Source organism: Fukomys damarensis, unplaced genomic scaffold (assembly GCF_012274545.1).
Source record: "Fukomys damarensis isolate Sample0158 unplaced genomic scaffold, DMR_v1.0_HiC HiC_scaffold_15, whole genome shotgun sequence".
NCBI classification, from domain to species: domain Eukaryota; kingdom Metazoa; phylum Chordata; class Mammalia; order Rodentia; family Bathyergidae; genus Fukomys; species Fukomys damarensis.
The window spans coordinates 57360618-57376101 of NW_022900927.1; the positions used below are offsets into that span (position 1 = coordinate 57360618).

Consider the following 15484-nt stretch of genomic DNA (forward strand, 5'->3'; position numbering starts at 1 on the left):
AGGTATCTCTTGTTCTTAATTATTTCATTAGTCTTTTAGTACTTTTTTCTCATTTTAATTCCACTCCCTCTTAAAATTTGTTTTGCACAAGACTACCAGGTTAGCCATCTGTGAACATGCTTGTGACAGGGCACTCCTTTGTTAAAAACCCACAAGGCCCCTGGAGTTTATGAATCTTAGCGTTTATCATGGCATCTTTTCTTGTTTTGCAGCATCTATTAATTGAACCAATAATGTTAGTTTCGGAGAGATATACAGTATTTTAAGATCGAAGAAGAGTCACTTCCAGATTCATTCATCCTCTAACACAACATCTGTTACTTTCCATGGTAGATCTTAGCATTATGTGGCCTGACAACCTAGTCCAACTCTTATTTGACAGATGCAATCCAGAGAAATCCATTATTCACCAGTCTAAGACTTGGCTCTGCTACTTTTACTATATATGAAGTGTTCCCATGATAGGACTCTTACCAGGCTGTGTATAGAAACTCAATTTCTCAGTGCCCTCAGTTTTCTCGTCCACAGCAGGGTAATCGAGCTCATGTCTCAGGGCTGTAATGGAGTCAGTAGGACAGTGCCCAGAAAGTGCTCTGCCCAGTGTTGACATGTGAACATGTTCTACCTGGCTCTCGTGGCCCCTCGATAGAAATCATGACCCATTTTAATGTCCTCATCATGTCACCCATTTTTCTTCCAATTCAGACCCATTTCTCCAGTCTCTCCTCAGATTCTGTCTAACCTGTGATACTCAGCTTGGTATCTCCTTTGAAGGCTCCATCCTCCTTTTCTAAAGCCTTCACAATGATCTTGTTATTCTTTGTAGCTTTTCCGAGGTTTCCTGTGGTTTATGCCTTTACCTTGATTCCAGTTGAATGGACTATAAACCTATTCCTCATCTTTGAAGAAGCTACCCCTCCAGTGCTTAGCACAGAATAGAAACTTCATAAAAGCTTACTGGTTGGTTGATTATTAATAATTGTTTGGTAGATTAGAAAAATTCCAGCCTTTGAGTAGAAAATATTCCAGTAACAAGTCATTTACATGCTCAGTTCAATCAATTTATTCATACAGGGTTCTTTAACTGTTTTCGTAAAGGATTTGAAACATCACACAACCCTTTTGGTGAGATTTCATACTGCTATTTATGTATTTAATAGAATCATCTTTAGAATTATATTTAAATAAGTATATTCTACCAAAAGGAATAGGTAAGTTGATGACTTTTTTTTTCTCTTGAGCTTCTAATTGTCATCAGTGGAATAATTTATTTTGCCTAACACTGAATTTGTTAAACTTCGAAGATCATGACTTCTTAGAAAGCATTTCTGCCTTATTCTGTACTCTTATCAGTGGTGAACTCTTTGTTGCACAAAAGCTCTGAGCGTGTCAGTCAAAACAGGAAAAGAATGAAGTATATCTCACATATTGAGTCTGGGAAATCTGATTGTTTCTCTTGGAACAGATTGTTCATTATAACAGTATCTATAATAAATGGAGTGCTCTGCCAGGATAGATGAAAATGAAATTAATTTGGCTCAGATGTGATCTTTGTTTTGCTTATGAGGATTTGAAACATCCTTATAGAGTTTCAAATTTCCATGCAATTTAGAAATAAAAGGGATTTTGTGCTGTCTCCCTTGCCAGTGGCTGTCTTTCCCTCACTGTAGCTCTGTTGAGCAGAGTAGCAAATGTGAATAAGTATGTGTGAAATTTGCATGTGATAGGACCCTATCATGATGCTTGCCTAAAATATGCATCTCCCGAATACAAATTTTGCATGAGATCATATTATTTTTGTTGCAGGTTGCCTATCAGATTGGTCACTATGAGTTGGCTAAGAAAGTTTTCTCCCCAGTTTGGGATTATTTTGTTGCTTCTCCATCTCAGGATGAACAATCCTATGTTTCATTAAGCAATGTCATGATGATTACACAGAGAAGGTAATCAGACGTATTGTTTAAAGATATTCATTCACGTACATTACTAAAAATATAGATGTTAGGTTGGTGAAGATGAGAACGTTTTATTTTCAATTTCATGATAAGATGGCCCTTGTACAAATATTTCTATCAGACTTATAGTAGGAGTGTATACATCCCCACATCTTGAGTCCTTGCTAGAGTTATAGAAAACAGTGAAAGGATGTGTGTGAAGGCTAAAAATAGCCAAACAGCAACCAAAGTGATATCAGCTATGCCAGACAACACAAATATTCCTGGGAGACTTTTATAACAGAGCAAGATAAGGTTGGGATGAAGGTCAGGTAGCATCCAATGGGTGGATGTTAGGGTTACAGTACAAAGGCTTTTCCTTTGCTTTAGAGACTCCCAGGATTAAACCCTCAGCAACGACAAAGAGGCTGGGGGAAGCCATATGAAGTGTCAGGCTATCTTTTGACCTTACTGCTGTTTTTCTTTAAAGGAACAAAGTTTAAGAGCAGTCTCCAAAATGACCATTAGTATAATTTCAGGCTGATGTAACAAAAAGTTCAAAGCAACAATCTCCCTTTTTTGTTAATGCCTGAAATTTCTTTAATAAAAAGACTAAACCATTTACTTCTCAAAGATGATGAGCTTAAAAATACAAATGACGGTTGAAGCAAGGTATAGATAATGCACATTTGCATTACAAGTTTCATTCCGTTTCATTTAAGCCATTGCAGAGTTAGTGCGTACCACTTGCAAGGATGCTGGGTGCTGTGGGAAGGACCCGAGAGGCATTTTGAAGGCAGGGGAGAAAGGACTTGGATTTTATATAACTGGTGGGTTAAGAGAGAAAGAAATGAAAAGTGCCTGGGATTCCTACTGTTGATGGACTGGTAAGCCTGTGACATTTACTAAGGGGACAAGAGAGGTGGCACCTGTATTTGGAGGAAGATAATGAATTTGATTGTGAGTATATTTTGACTTTGGATGCCTCTGTAGGCAGAAGACACCCATGGATGCATTCAGATAGTGCTGACATTCAGGAGGGAGTCTAGGCCATAGAGGTAGGGATTTGGAAGTAGTCTACAAGGTCATCCTTAAAACCTTGAAAAGGAGCACTCTCTCTCAGGGAATGACTGTTTAGCAGAAAAGATAAAAGGCTGGGACAAACCCTGAGCACTGCTTACATTGAAGGGGCAGAAGCAGGAGATGGAACCAAGGAAGGATATCGAAAAAGGGCTGCCCAAGAAATAAAAATCCAGGAAAAGGAATTGCCAAGGGAAGTTAAGAGTATCTTCAGGGGGACTGGTCTGGCAGGTCAGATTCTAGTGCAAGGTCAAGTCCAATAAAATGCAACAGAAAAAGTTGAGAAGGATAAAAAATAAGAAGCGTTTAGAGTTAGCACTCAGGAGGCCTCAGTAAATTCAAATGAGCGTTTCTCTGGGGAGAGGGGCCTGAAACTGTTTTACTCTTGGCTAAGGAATAAATGAAAATGGAGAATGAGAACAAGCAAAGACAAGTCATGGGAATCTGGGTGGTAAAGAGAAGAGGGAAGCAACAGAAACTTGAAAGAGAGACAGGAATTAGGAGAAGAATTTTGGAGAATGGAGGGCAGGGAGTCAGTGGAGAGGGAGTGACTAAATATACAGGAAAATTCAGAAGGTGAGGATGCTATGATGGGAGAGTTAGGAGCGTGTAAGAATGTGTAGGGTAGAGGCTGGGGCTGAGGAGGGGGTTAGAACATTTTCTGTAGGAATTTGAACAAAAAGACATCTGAGGAAAATGGATGCGTTATTCAGAAACACTAATGGTCCAGCTGATACCATAAACACAAATCTGCAGGGAAGTTGAGCACCTTAATGACTAAGGGCTCCATTGATTCATCTTTATATTTTAGGGCCTAGGATGATGCCTGGCCCACCGTAGGCATTTAGCAAATGCTAATTTGAATGAATGAGAGAATGAAAAAGAAAAAGTGAACAAGTGATTTTTGTGGCAAGGATAGAAAAATCAGACGGTGGCATCTCTGCAAGGTCAGGCAAATTCATTATTGCATGAAGTAAATAGGAAATAGAACTTAAAGTGCTGGAAAGGTTACTTTTGGAAAGACTGAGCCGGGTAAGGAAGGAAATGGAGGCAGGAAATAGTAGACTGCACTCAGTGCATGAGTCCAAGGTGCTGGAGGTCACCAGGAAGGACAAGAGGAAATTTTAGTATGAGTTGGCGTGGTGATGATCCAAAATTTACCCTGGCAAAGTTAGGTTCAGAGTTTAACATGGTGGTAGTCATCTGTGCACATGAATCGTTGGTGGAGAATCTTTTCCTGTTTTGTGGAGATGGAGAGTTTGTCACTAGCTAAGGGAAAGGGAAGGGACATTGGAAACGAAAAGAAGACTGCAGATTTCCCAGCTTTGCAAATGGTGGGCACTGTTAAGAGCAACGTAGAAAAGATAATTAGAAATAATCCAAGAGTTAATAAGTCTTTGTTTCTTTAATCATAGCTGAATTTGCTGTAAATGACCCTGATTTCCAGAAAGTTCATTAATTGAAAAACTGGGCCCGTTTTTCAATCCTACAGTGATTTTGTTGATTGATTGAAATAGCTGTATGTATAAGAACAGAAACCTTTCGTGCTAGTTATTTTTTGTGTTTGTGATGTAATAGTTCAGCAGCTTACCTTTTTTAGCTGTGGACTTGGTAAGGATAACCTTAAATTTCAATTTAAGCAGCTGAATACAAATAGTTATTTCATACGTTTTTGTTGCTGTTGTAGATACTGAGATTAATGAATGTGACAAACTGGGTTCAAAGGCCAAGTAAGTCTTACATTCTACATGTCATATCATTTGCTTCTTTCACAGATTACATTCAGATATTTTGGCAGAGACTTCGTCCATCCTCCTATACCTTTTTCTAAGAAATATCTTTTTAACAAGTGACATCAAAATTAAAGAAGAAAATCTTTTCTGTGATAATATTAAAGGCAATGAAATTTTCCCCGCTCAACAAGTGAGTGTATTAAAGTGACTAAAAACATGTCGGTTTCACTATATTTGCTTCTTGTTCTTTCAAACTTACATTCTTGTGGAATTGTATATCCAGTCTTGTGAAGGGGCAGAGAGGCCATTGTATGAATATGTTGTTTTATTCAATGTTCCTTGTAGGCTTCCGAGGTCTGAATTCATGTTTTCTTTCTCTCTTTTTTTAATTTATCTTTTTCCTTGTGTACAAGAATCTATTTCAGAATTCAAGACTATATAATGTATAAAGTGAAATGCATTGTAATTCTAGCCTCTGTAAGAACACTATGATTTCATTTTCATATAATTTCTGTGTAATTTTTTAAAAGCTTGCTTTTAGAGCCGGGTGCGGTGGTGCACGACTGTAATCCCAGCACTCAGGAGGCTGAGGCAGGAGGATTGCTGTGAGTTTGAGACCAACCTGGGCTACATAGTGAGTTCCAGTTCAATCTCAACTACATAGTGAGACCCTGTCTCAAAAAAGAAAATAAAAAGTTTGCACCTTGATCTGCTTGCTGCTCTGCAAGTTGCCTTTTTGACATTTGTATTTGTTTTCAGATGGTTGTGCTGTATAGTTCAGACTGACCTCAAACCCACCAGTGTCCTGCCTCAGGATGTGGCTCCATGCCCAGCAGCAACACTTTCGTATCTTGGACATATTTCCAATGCTTGTATAGGTCAGTCTGCCGCATGCTTTTAATTACAGCATTGCATTCCTGTGCAGAGGCACAGATTTAGCTATGTCCTATTGATGGATTCTCATGGTGATTGTAAACATCAGTGTGTGTCCTTCTGCAGCTCTATATACTCTTCATTTTTTGTCTTTCTTTTTGGCTTTTTTGAAACAAAGTCTCATTATATAGTTCAAGCTGGCCTTGAACTCACCATGTAGCCCAGGCTGGTCTCAAACCTGCCACAATCTTCCTCCCTCAGCCTCTCCAGTGCTGAGATTACAGGTGCGAACCCCCACACCCGGCCTAATACTGTTACTTTTAATAATAACCCACATTATTTTTTCAGTCTGTCTCTTCATTCTTTCCTTTTCCTGTGTTCTTCCCTTAGATATGGAAGTTAAGACTTTCTGTTTTTTTTGCAGTTGCCTTTTACTGATCCTCCATTAATTGATTACTTACTTCATTAGTTGTTGCACAAGTCCAGGCCAGCTTCTGGGGATATGCAAGTGGAAAGAAGTGATGTTTTACTCAATACAAGTTCACTGTCCTGTAGCCCCCCGATACTAAACAATCATCACCTTCCTGCTCCTCCTGTCACCAGACGGGGTCAGAGGAGAGATGAGTATTTCGACTTTACCCTGCCAAATAGATTCTTGACTCTCATCTCAGAAAAAGAATTCCCATGAAGCCTGTATGAGGCCTAGGCAGATGTATTCGGCAGAGTTAGAAAAGAAGGGAGCAGAGGAAGAGGACTCTGGCTCGAGCAGCTCCCCCTGGTGCCGAGGGTTGGAATGGCCTGTCACAAGGGCACAGGGCCAGCTCTTGTGGACTGGCCAAGGTGGGGCAGGTTCCAGCTGGTCATTATCTATGTGTGGGTTTCACAGCTCTGGAGGAAGCCATAAGGCTCGAGGGGCAGTTTGTTTCCTAGGCAATGACTGCGCTGGGTGGGGTTATTTCATTCTGGGGGCTGTGTGAGGTTCCTGGAGTCTGAGGTGATCGTAGGTGTTGCTCTTGGGGAGTCTGGGCCTGGACATTGTTAAAACTGGCAACCAGATTTCCCTGGAAATCCTGAAAGTTACTTTAACTACTCTTGTCTTGATGTCCTCAGTCTTAAAGGAGAATGACATAGACTAGGTAAATTTAGACCAAATAAACCTTGTGAAATTGACACTCCTTGAGCAATTAACCTGTCTCTGTGCAAAACTGAGTAGGGGTTTAACCCAAAGCTTTATGATAACACCAAATTTTGAGTTCCTTGTTTCTTTTTACTTACCTCCATTTATTCAGTCCTACTGTTGAGGAAGGAATTGGCAAGTGACATGCACATAGAGACGAGCTGAATGGAAGTAAAATGGAATGAAGTAAAATACTAAATAGTTAATAATAAAATAATAAAAAGTTTATTTTGCCAGCAAAGGTTGAATCTAGTTTTCAAAAAGGTAGTGCCAGTGATCGACCCCCTCTTGCCTTGCAGCTTCTTCTTTTATAGGGTTTTACAGCCTTGATCTCTTTCAGGTGGTTACACTTCATTTCCTCAGTTCACATTACCCATGTACAAATTACAGTAACAAGACAGTTAACTTTAACCCAGAAAACAATTCCTTGTAGTTAAGAAGTTGACCTCAAGATTCCTCTAGCTATCTATTCTAGCGCACAGGAAGTGGGTGTTCAGGGTCAGGGATGAGGCCAGGTGTCCCACTTCATGGTCAGTGCCTGTTGATTTTGAACTAAACAAAGCAGATTGCTGTCAGAGACAGCAGAAGTCATTTTACATTTTCCTGACATTTTGTAAGTTTTAGATTATTTACAAAAGCTCTCAGTATCACTACATTGCATTCAGTTTCTTTTTTCATCATATCCAGTCTGAAAATAGAGGCAATTTAAATGTTCATCAGTGAATTCCAGAATGCTAGACTGTCATTCTAGTAAAAAGCAGTTGTATAGAAATTTCTGATTACCACACCCACAGTTTGCTCTGCGCATAATGTTGTACAAAGACTTAGAAAAAGAATCAACTCTTTCCGCATGTAAGGGAAATGAGAAGAAAGGATTCTTACTCTTTTTTAAGCATTTAATCTCAAAACCATAATTTTGCATTTTACTATCATTTCTATATAAGTAGTAAATAATGGGAGATTGCTTTACTGAAAACTTATCCTATTTTTTGTTATAATTTATGCTTTTGAAAACTAGATTTGATTTGAAAACTAGATCAAAACACTGTATAGGCAAGATTTTTGTCTTATCAGCGCTACTACTTTTACTTGTATTGTTTTACAAAAAATTCAGATTTGGTTCTCAGATTGTGCTGTTTGCGTGTGATGTTATTGCTGAGTCAGTTGTGAATTTCACTTTTCTCCACACCCCGTCCACGTTGTGGGTAAGACACAAAGATCACATTTCCCACCCTTTGTTCTCCTTAGAGACTCACTGAGTTAAGTCCCTGATGTTCAGTCCGAGTAACAATGCCTGCTTCTTTACAGATTGCTAGACTGGTGGAATGTGAGAGGGTACTAGTGGCCTTGGAACTCAGCAACTTCCTAAATGATTCCAATTATGCCCTTCAAGCTGTGACTCAATGCTATGGCCTTCTCGCTCCCATCATATATCACAATATTGCTTTGGTACCTGTGGTACAGGTAAGGGTTCCCTCCACCCCCACCTAAGGGTCTTTGCTTTTTATGAAGACAATTCAGTGATTCATTTTAGAAAAGAAAAGCGGTATATCTCTATTAAGGAACAAAGTAGGTCAACAATAAATATTATGAAATTTCTCAAGTTAACCTGAGGACATTTCGATATATTTTATGTCTTGGAAAATATAAATAGGAATAGAAGATGTGTTTCTTTGAAAACAGTCAGCCCTGTTGCTGTCCATGGTCAAATATTGTTGAAGCATATCATAAAAGCCATCATCAGGGGAAAATGTAGAGAATGAGAATAACCTAACATAATATACTCGATAATGGAGGAATTGGGGCTTGTAGAAAAGGGTTGCTGAGATCTGGCTGAAGAAATTATATTTATTATACCGTGGTATATGTTATACAGTGGTACCCCAGATCACGAACTTAATTCATTCCGTGATTCTCTTGTGAACTGAATCAAATTTCTCCAGAAGGTTCAGTGGTACCTGAGGTGGAATTGGCAAACTGAAGCAGAATTTTGCCCAATGCTGAACAGAAGCATTTGTGAACCAAGGCATTACTGTGTGTGCTTTCAAACAAATCGCCGTGAACTTAGAGGTTTAAAAGAATAACCACACACTGTCATAGTTTTTATGGGTCAGGAGACTGGATATAGTTTAATTGGGTCTTAGGTTTTATATCTTGCCAGGGCTAAGTCAAGTTGTTGGCCAAGGCTGTGATTTTATGTACAGCTTAGCTAAGTTCTTTTCCAAGATCCTTGGTTGAGTTGGTATTCTTGTTCAGTGGGAGGAGAATGGACATTTTTAATAAGTGCTCGCGAAACACCAGGGTATTCAGCTGAAAGAAGGTGGAGTTTGATCTCTGTTTGTACTGTATTTGTATGTAAGATAAAGAAACAGACAAACAAACATCTAGGAGAAACAAAATTCCAGGAGCAGGATTTGAAGTGAGGCAGAACTATGAATAACAAGAAACCTATGTGTGACAAAAGGGACCATAGCAAAGATTATAGAGAACTTAATGGATTTGGAAAAGAAAATCCAAAACTAATAAAGGGTAAAACAACTTGCAAACTGGCAATAACCTAATTAGAAAAATGGTTATAGGATATGAATAAGTAGATCCTAGGAGAGCAAATGCAGGTAGCAGAGAAACTTATGAAAAGATGCTCAAACTACATAATAGTACTGACTCGGAGGGACACTATCCTGGAGGATGACCCTCACCCTCTTATCCTGAGGACTCCTGGAGCTGGGGCTTCAGTTTTCACTCACAGTTGTCACCTGAGTATGTGGAAGGGGTCTGTGCTGGCAAAAAAGCTGGCAATGCAAACAAGAAACAGCAGTGCCGAGTGATAGTGTACTGCTGTTAGCAACAATAAGTTCGAGCTGTTCCTATAGCTTTGGAGGAACTTTTCAGAAGAAAGGGTTGAAAAAGAAATGCAGAATTCAGAGAAGTGTGTATAAATCCCATTTTACAAAATAAGAGCCCTCTTCCTCCTCTGTACATTTGTGAGATTAAATGAACTTTGAGAAAACGAGTAGGAGGATGTTAGCTGCTTTGGGAATATGGTGGCAGAGAGGGATCATGGAGGCAGGGAATGGAAAAAGCATAAGCTATACCCACCAGCATCCTGTAACAGGAATACAGTGTCCAGAATGGTAGCTTGAAGCAGTTAACGTGCCTCAAAAAACTAACATCCATACCTGAATGTGTGTCCTTTGGGATCATCTGAATGACAAATAGAGCGCTGCAATCTCAGCACAACTTTTCTGATAGTAATATTGCTCAGAAGTGTGCAGCCATATTGGAAGTTAAATTTAATCATCCAGCTCTTGATCAAATTCAAGATTGCATAATATAAAGCAAGGAGAATAGGATGCAAACACCAATATTAACTGATTTTTGGGGATATGAATGTTTGGTTTTAATTTTAAACAAAAGTATTCCTTCAAGTCCCTGGAATCACTGAATCATATTTACTATGCCATGTAATCCTCTGAATGGTTATTCAGGGTTTTCCTAAGCCTCAGTGTGATCTTTAGAGTCTTACATGCTTGCAGTATTTAGCCTGTATCACTTATGACACTTGTCAATTGCTTTGTCCTATGGTTATTCTTATACTATACCCGTCAATAATCTTTACATTACTTAAGATAAATGACTCATCTGAAAATTGAAAATATCATCTTTATGTACATTCTTTCATATATAATGAACAATTTATAAATAATTATTGATAACAATAAAATTTTATGGCATAAGACTCAGATGATTTTTTTATTTTTGCTTTTTTTTGAGACAAGGCCTCACTGTGTAGCCCAGGCTGGCCCGGAACTCACAGCGATCTTCCTGCTTTACCTTCCCAAGTGCTGAGATTATAGGCCATGCCCAGCTATAAGACTCACATTATTTGAATATAAAATTTATAATGAGTAAAGATGATATTTTACCATGAAAATCATTGTGTTTCTGTATTTTAGATCTTGATAAAGTGTATGGTGGTTTTGCAAGGACTGCCCGATATTGTCTACTTGAAGAAACATATTTCGAGTTTTGAAAGTGTACAGCACATGATAGCTTGTTGTATCTTCTATTTAACAAAGGTATTTGTCTCATTCTTTGTTAAATGTCATAAAATGCAGGAGCAGTAATGATTTAGAAAGTCAAACTGTTTTTAATTATAGTAATTAGAATGCTCCAAAATAGCATCCCAAAGCATTTTTAGATAAAAAAACAAACGTAAAGTCTAAATGTTACGAAAGCACTATTTGCTGTTGAACTTTTTGATAAAATTGTGGTGCTTCCAAAACTAAAACTATGTTTTTAAAATGGCGTTTGTATATTTCCAAGGCATTCACACACACACACACACACACACACACACACACACATTTTTTTTTGGTACCAGGGATCAAACTCGGATCCTGCTGCTTGTGAGGCAGGCGGCAGAACCACTGAGCTTCACACCCCCCACCCCACCCACCCACATATTTTTTTTGGTACCGGGGATCAAACTCGGGTGCTGCTGCTTACGAGGCAGGCGGCAGAACCACTGAGCTAAATCCCCGGCCCAATAACATATGTTTTGAAACCCTAACACATTTAATCACACCGTTATTATTCGCAGTCAGCCTGTACATTTTCTTGTCACAGGTTCTGAGCTCAGGAGTCAGCAGTGACACTAATGTCTCTCCCTCAGGAGTGGCGTTAGGGGGCTGAGGCTTAGAAGAGACCAAGCTGTGTGATAAAGATTCAAGGCTCACTCATGAAACGAAGACGTGATAAACTTGTGAAATCCGAGTTTTAAAAATGATGCTAGATCTGAAGGAAAGGGTAGACTGTAGAATCTGGGGATGATTCTGAGCTGGTGTGCAGGACTCTGTACTCAATGGAGGACAAACTGTAGAGGCGAATTTAGACTTTACCAATTAAAAACAATATATCTAGAGATCAAAGCAAAAAAGAAAACATGGCTGAAAGTGGCCAGAGTATAAGGTGATTTTTCATTTTTATTTCATTCCTTCATTCCATGCATTTACTGATTGTCTGTCTTTGTCAGCTACTGCTTTGGGCATTTGCTGTGTGCCTAAAAAATTAGAGAGAACCTCATATTAGTTATAAGAATCGAAGAATGAATCATAGATCATGCCTTCTTGCTTAGATAGTGAATGGTTGGTGGTGACACAAACATGGATGCAGAAAGATCACTAAGGACTGGACAGTTGGAGAAGGCCTCGCCTAAAATCTGAGACTTAGATATACTCTAAGTAAGATTTATAAACTCACATGCATTGCAGTTCATGAAAAAAAAGCAAAAGAAAAACAACAAACCAATACTGTCTCACAGAGTTAATGGTTTAGTGGGAGAGACAGAAAACATATGTGCACATAATTCCATGCAGCTCTAAGTGTTATAAACAGAAGCAGTTAAAGGAGAGAGGTTTCTGTGCTGGGCCTAATTTAGATGGGAAGAAGAGTGGAACTAATCAGATGGGAGAGGCCCACCTTTATAAATGGAAGACGTGAGGAATCACGGGAGCGGATGTGTATGGAGACTCACAATGTATCTTAGCCTGTGACTGAGCAAGGCTGGTCTTGATGGGGTCCACCGTCCATGCGGAGCAGTAGATTTCCAACCTGTTGAGAGTGATTGTAAGAGGTCTGAACATCCTCAGGTGTACCTAGCACTGTTTGTAAACTGAACAGAGTCCCACATGTGTGCTTCTGCTTATTTTACAAATATGTGTGCAAACAGAGCAGTTAAGTACAGTTTGTTTGAGCTCTTAGTTAAGAAAGAATTAGTGGAGAAATGTTGTTGTAGCTCAGATGCTTATGGGAAGACTTTGTTTTAAGGTAGAGAAGGAGGATTCTGAGTAGTTGATGGTTTAAGTACACATCCTGGGCTTTTCTTTGGGAATTTGGACTTCAGGGTGTTAAAATAGTTTGAGTAGGCCCATTGGCAAGCCTGGAGGGGTGTGTTAGGCCAGGCTATCTGGGACAAAGGCATCTCAGGGGAACTCATTTACCTTGGAAACCAGAAAGATTGAGATCAGAGGCAGAGATGTGGGCTTATGTATCCTCATTATTTGGCTCAAAACCACATGGTATGGTTCCTCAGAGGTTAGTAACAGAATCCAGTGAATCTCCTCAGAGTAAAGCCGTCCATATCTCCGTGCCTGCTCTATGTGGTTCCCACAGGGCCTTCTGATTTGTGGAAAGGGCTGGAAGAATTCGGTGTAGGTGAGCTGGAGGGCCCATCGCTTCAGCTGGGACACAAACTTGCCTCTGTGTGGGTGTGGCAGCCGATGGGCTTCTACCCTCTACCTCAGGGAAGAAGCCATTATTTTCTGGCTGTTCCTGGTGTGACATCAAGAGCAGAAAGTAGTACTCCTTCTTTGGCCTTCCATTTGTCACTGTTGAAGACATCTCAATGACCAACCACTGTGGTCTGGGCAGATGCTAAGGTAATATAAGCCATTAGCATGGAGACTCAGTACCCCAAGGGGGAGAGAGCAAGCTGTTATTTTCATGGGCTGTGTTGGCCTGGTGATAAAGAAAAGGCAGAGGACTTTTATGGACATGCACAGGTGATCCAAAAACCAACAAAGGAAAAAAATCCCTCTGTAACTCAACAAATTTGATTTTTCATAGAAGAAAATTAAATAGCTGCACATTGTGGTTATGGTATTTCTTGAATCAAATCTTGAAGCTCAAGAAATACCTTACAGATCAGAGCACAGTTTACCTAGAGATGCCAAATAAATGTAAAAGGCAGAGCCACAAGGCAGGACATAAAAGTGAGTCTGGAGGCAGAAAAAGAAACAAAATGGAGAAGTAACAGGCTCTTTGAGTCCCAAGCAGGATTAGTGGAAGAAGACACCTGTGGAGAGATGGCAAAATTCTTGAAGTCAAAGGATAATGACAAATGTTCAAGCTTTGCTTCAAACTTTTTATCAGCAACACTACAAGTTAAAGCATTGAGAGTCCTGAGGGAAAATACTGAGACTCAAAAATTGCCAGGAAAGTTATTCATTTGTAAGGGCAAAATAAACAGATTTAGAAGCACAGACATCAGCAAAGTATTCTGCCCATGTACTTATCTGAGGAAAACACTTGAGGAAATACTCTATCAAATGACAGTTGATTCAGAAAAGAAATCCCAAGGTAGGGAGAGACAAAAAGAAGAGGAATAATGGGAACAATGAATCTTGCAATATATGCATTACTGAAATTAAATAGATAATAGTGACATGGCTAGAACTTTGTAATATAAATGCTAAGTAGGGATTCTTGAAAGAGAAGAATCATCCTTGAAAGAAAAACTTATTAGTAACCTAGAACTAAAACTATCAGCCTGCTTAGGGTGGGGGGAGACGTAAGCAGGTAGATTCTCGGAGCATGGCTGTGTGTGTGTGTGTGTGCGTGTGTGCGTGTGTGTGTGCGTGCATGCAAGCACAAATATAGTGTAGTGTAAAATTATTATTTTCTCTGAAAAAATATCTAAGATAACTCAGGAATATATCATCATAAGCAGAATGTTACAGTAGAATTTATAAACTGACAGGGAGAAAAAATGTATAGTGAAGAAGAAGGGAGAGGAAATAGGAACAGGAAAGAGTGAGAGAACAATTGTGCAAAAATAAAAAACAGAAAAAACATAGTATTTAAGATGGAAGCAATAAAATTAACAGAGACTCCAGATGGGTTAAAAAGTCAGGATTTAATATAGATTATTTCAAGAAATACACACACAAAAAAGATAAACAATGGTTGAAAATAAATAGATAGAGAAATGGGCAGATGCCAAAAAAAAAAAAAAGTAGGAAAAATGGCATTTTCTATATTAGAAGAAGGAGAGCTCAGGGCCTGAAATGAGGACACAGAGGCATAGATTGTGTTGTTCAAAGCTATCAGGTCACTGTTCCCTTCTCCTTGGTGGCAGCTGATCACTTTCCAGCCTGGGAGTGTGCTCAGTCTTGAGTATTAAAGAGCAAGTCTGGACCTGACTTGATTCCAAGTGCTACAAAGAGAGAGAAAAAATCAAGTCTGAATTAAAACAAAATTTGATTTTTTTTATAACAGTAATTTAAAGGACAAGAATAACAAGATTATATGAAAAATGCCACAAAGGCATTTGATAATACTTACCAACCTTTCCTAATAAAATTTCTAATAAGTTAGGGATGAAAGGAAGCCGTTGAATAATGATGAAGACATTTACCCAAATTTTACTGCAAATATCATACTAAATGGCAAATTTCTGAAGCAATTTCTTTAAAAATCAGGCAAAGAAAGATGCTGACTCATAACAGATTCAGTATTTTCAGAGATTCTTTGGTATTAGATAAGATATGAAATATATTTATAATGTTAGAAAAGGTATAATTTATTAGTAATTGTGGAGGTCTCTCAACCTCACAAGAATCTAGTAAAAATTATTATAATTATAAAGAGAATATATAAAGTAATTGTACATGAGACACTTATAAAGTAATTTTTAAAAAATACTGGCAATAGTCAATTAGAAATGGGAGTGGATTAAATATACCACCTATAATATACAATATTTAAAACCTAAAGTGTCAAAGAGCTAAATGACAGAATTGTGAAATCTTACCCAAGGATGCAAAACAAAATCTGAACATACCTAGTCTCTGACCAAGAAGATTTACTGTCATAGACATATAACCCTCCTAAAATGCCATTGAAGC

General features: G+C 38.7%; 1 protein-coding gene across 12 annotated transcripts in view; it reads left to right on the forward strand.

Annotated features, from left to right (window-relative positions):
* The window catches only part of Cfap54 (cilia and flagella associated protein 54), a 267711-nt gene that overhangs the window by 77095 nt on the left and 175132 nt on the right, over positions 1-15484 (forward strand). For all 12 annotated transcript variants that reach the window (XR_781214.3, XR_781213.1, XM_033763843.1 and 9 more), the window contains 4 exons: positions 1807-1943; positions 4790-4937; positions 8106-8261; positions 10754-10876. Coding sequence is in view for 10 of the 12 variants with exons in the window: in XM_033763843.1 (XP_033619734.1) it covers positions 1807-1943; positions 4790-4937; positions 8106-8261; positions 10754-10876 (564 nt within the window). In the remaining 2 variants the exon portion in view is untranslated. The remainder of the gene's footprint in view (positions 1-1806; positions 1944-4789; positions 4938-8105; positions 8262-10753; positions 10877-15484) is intronic.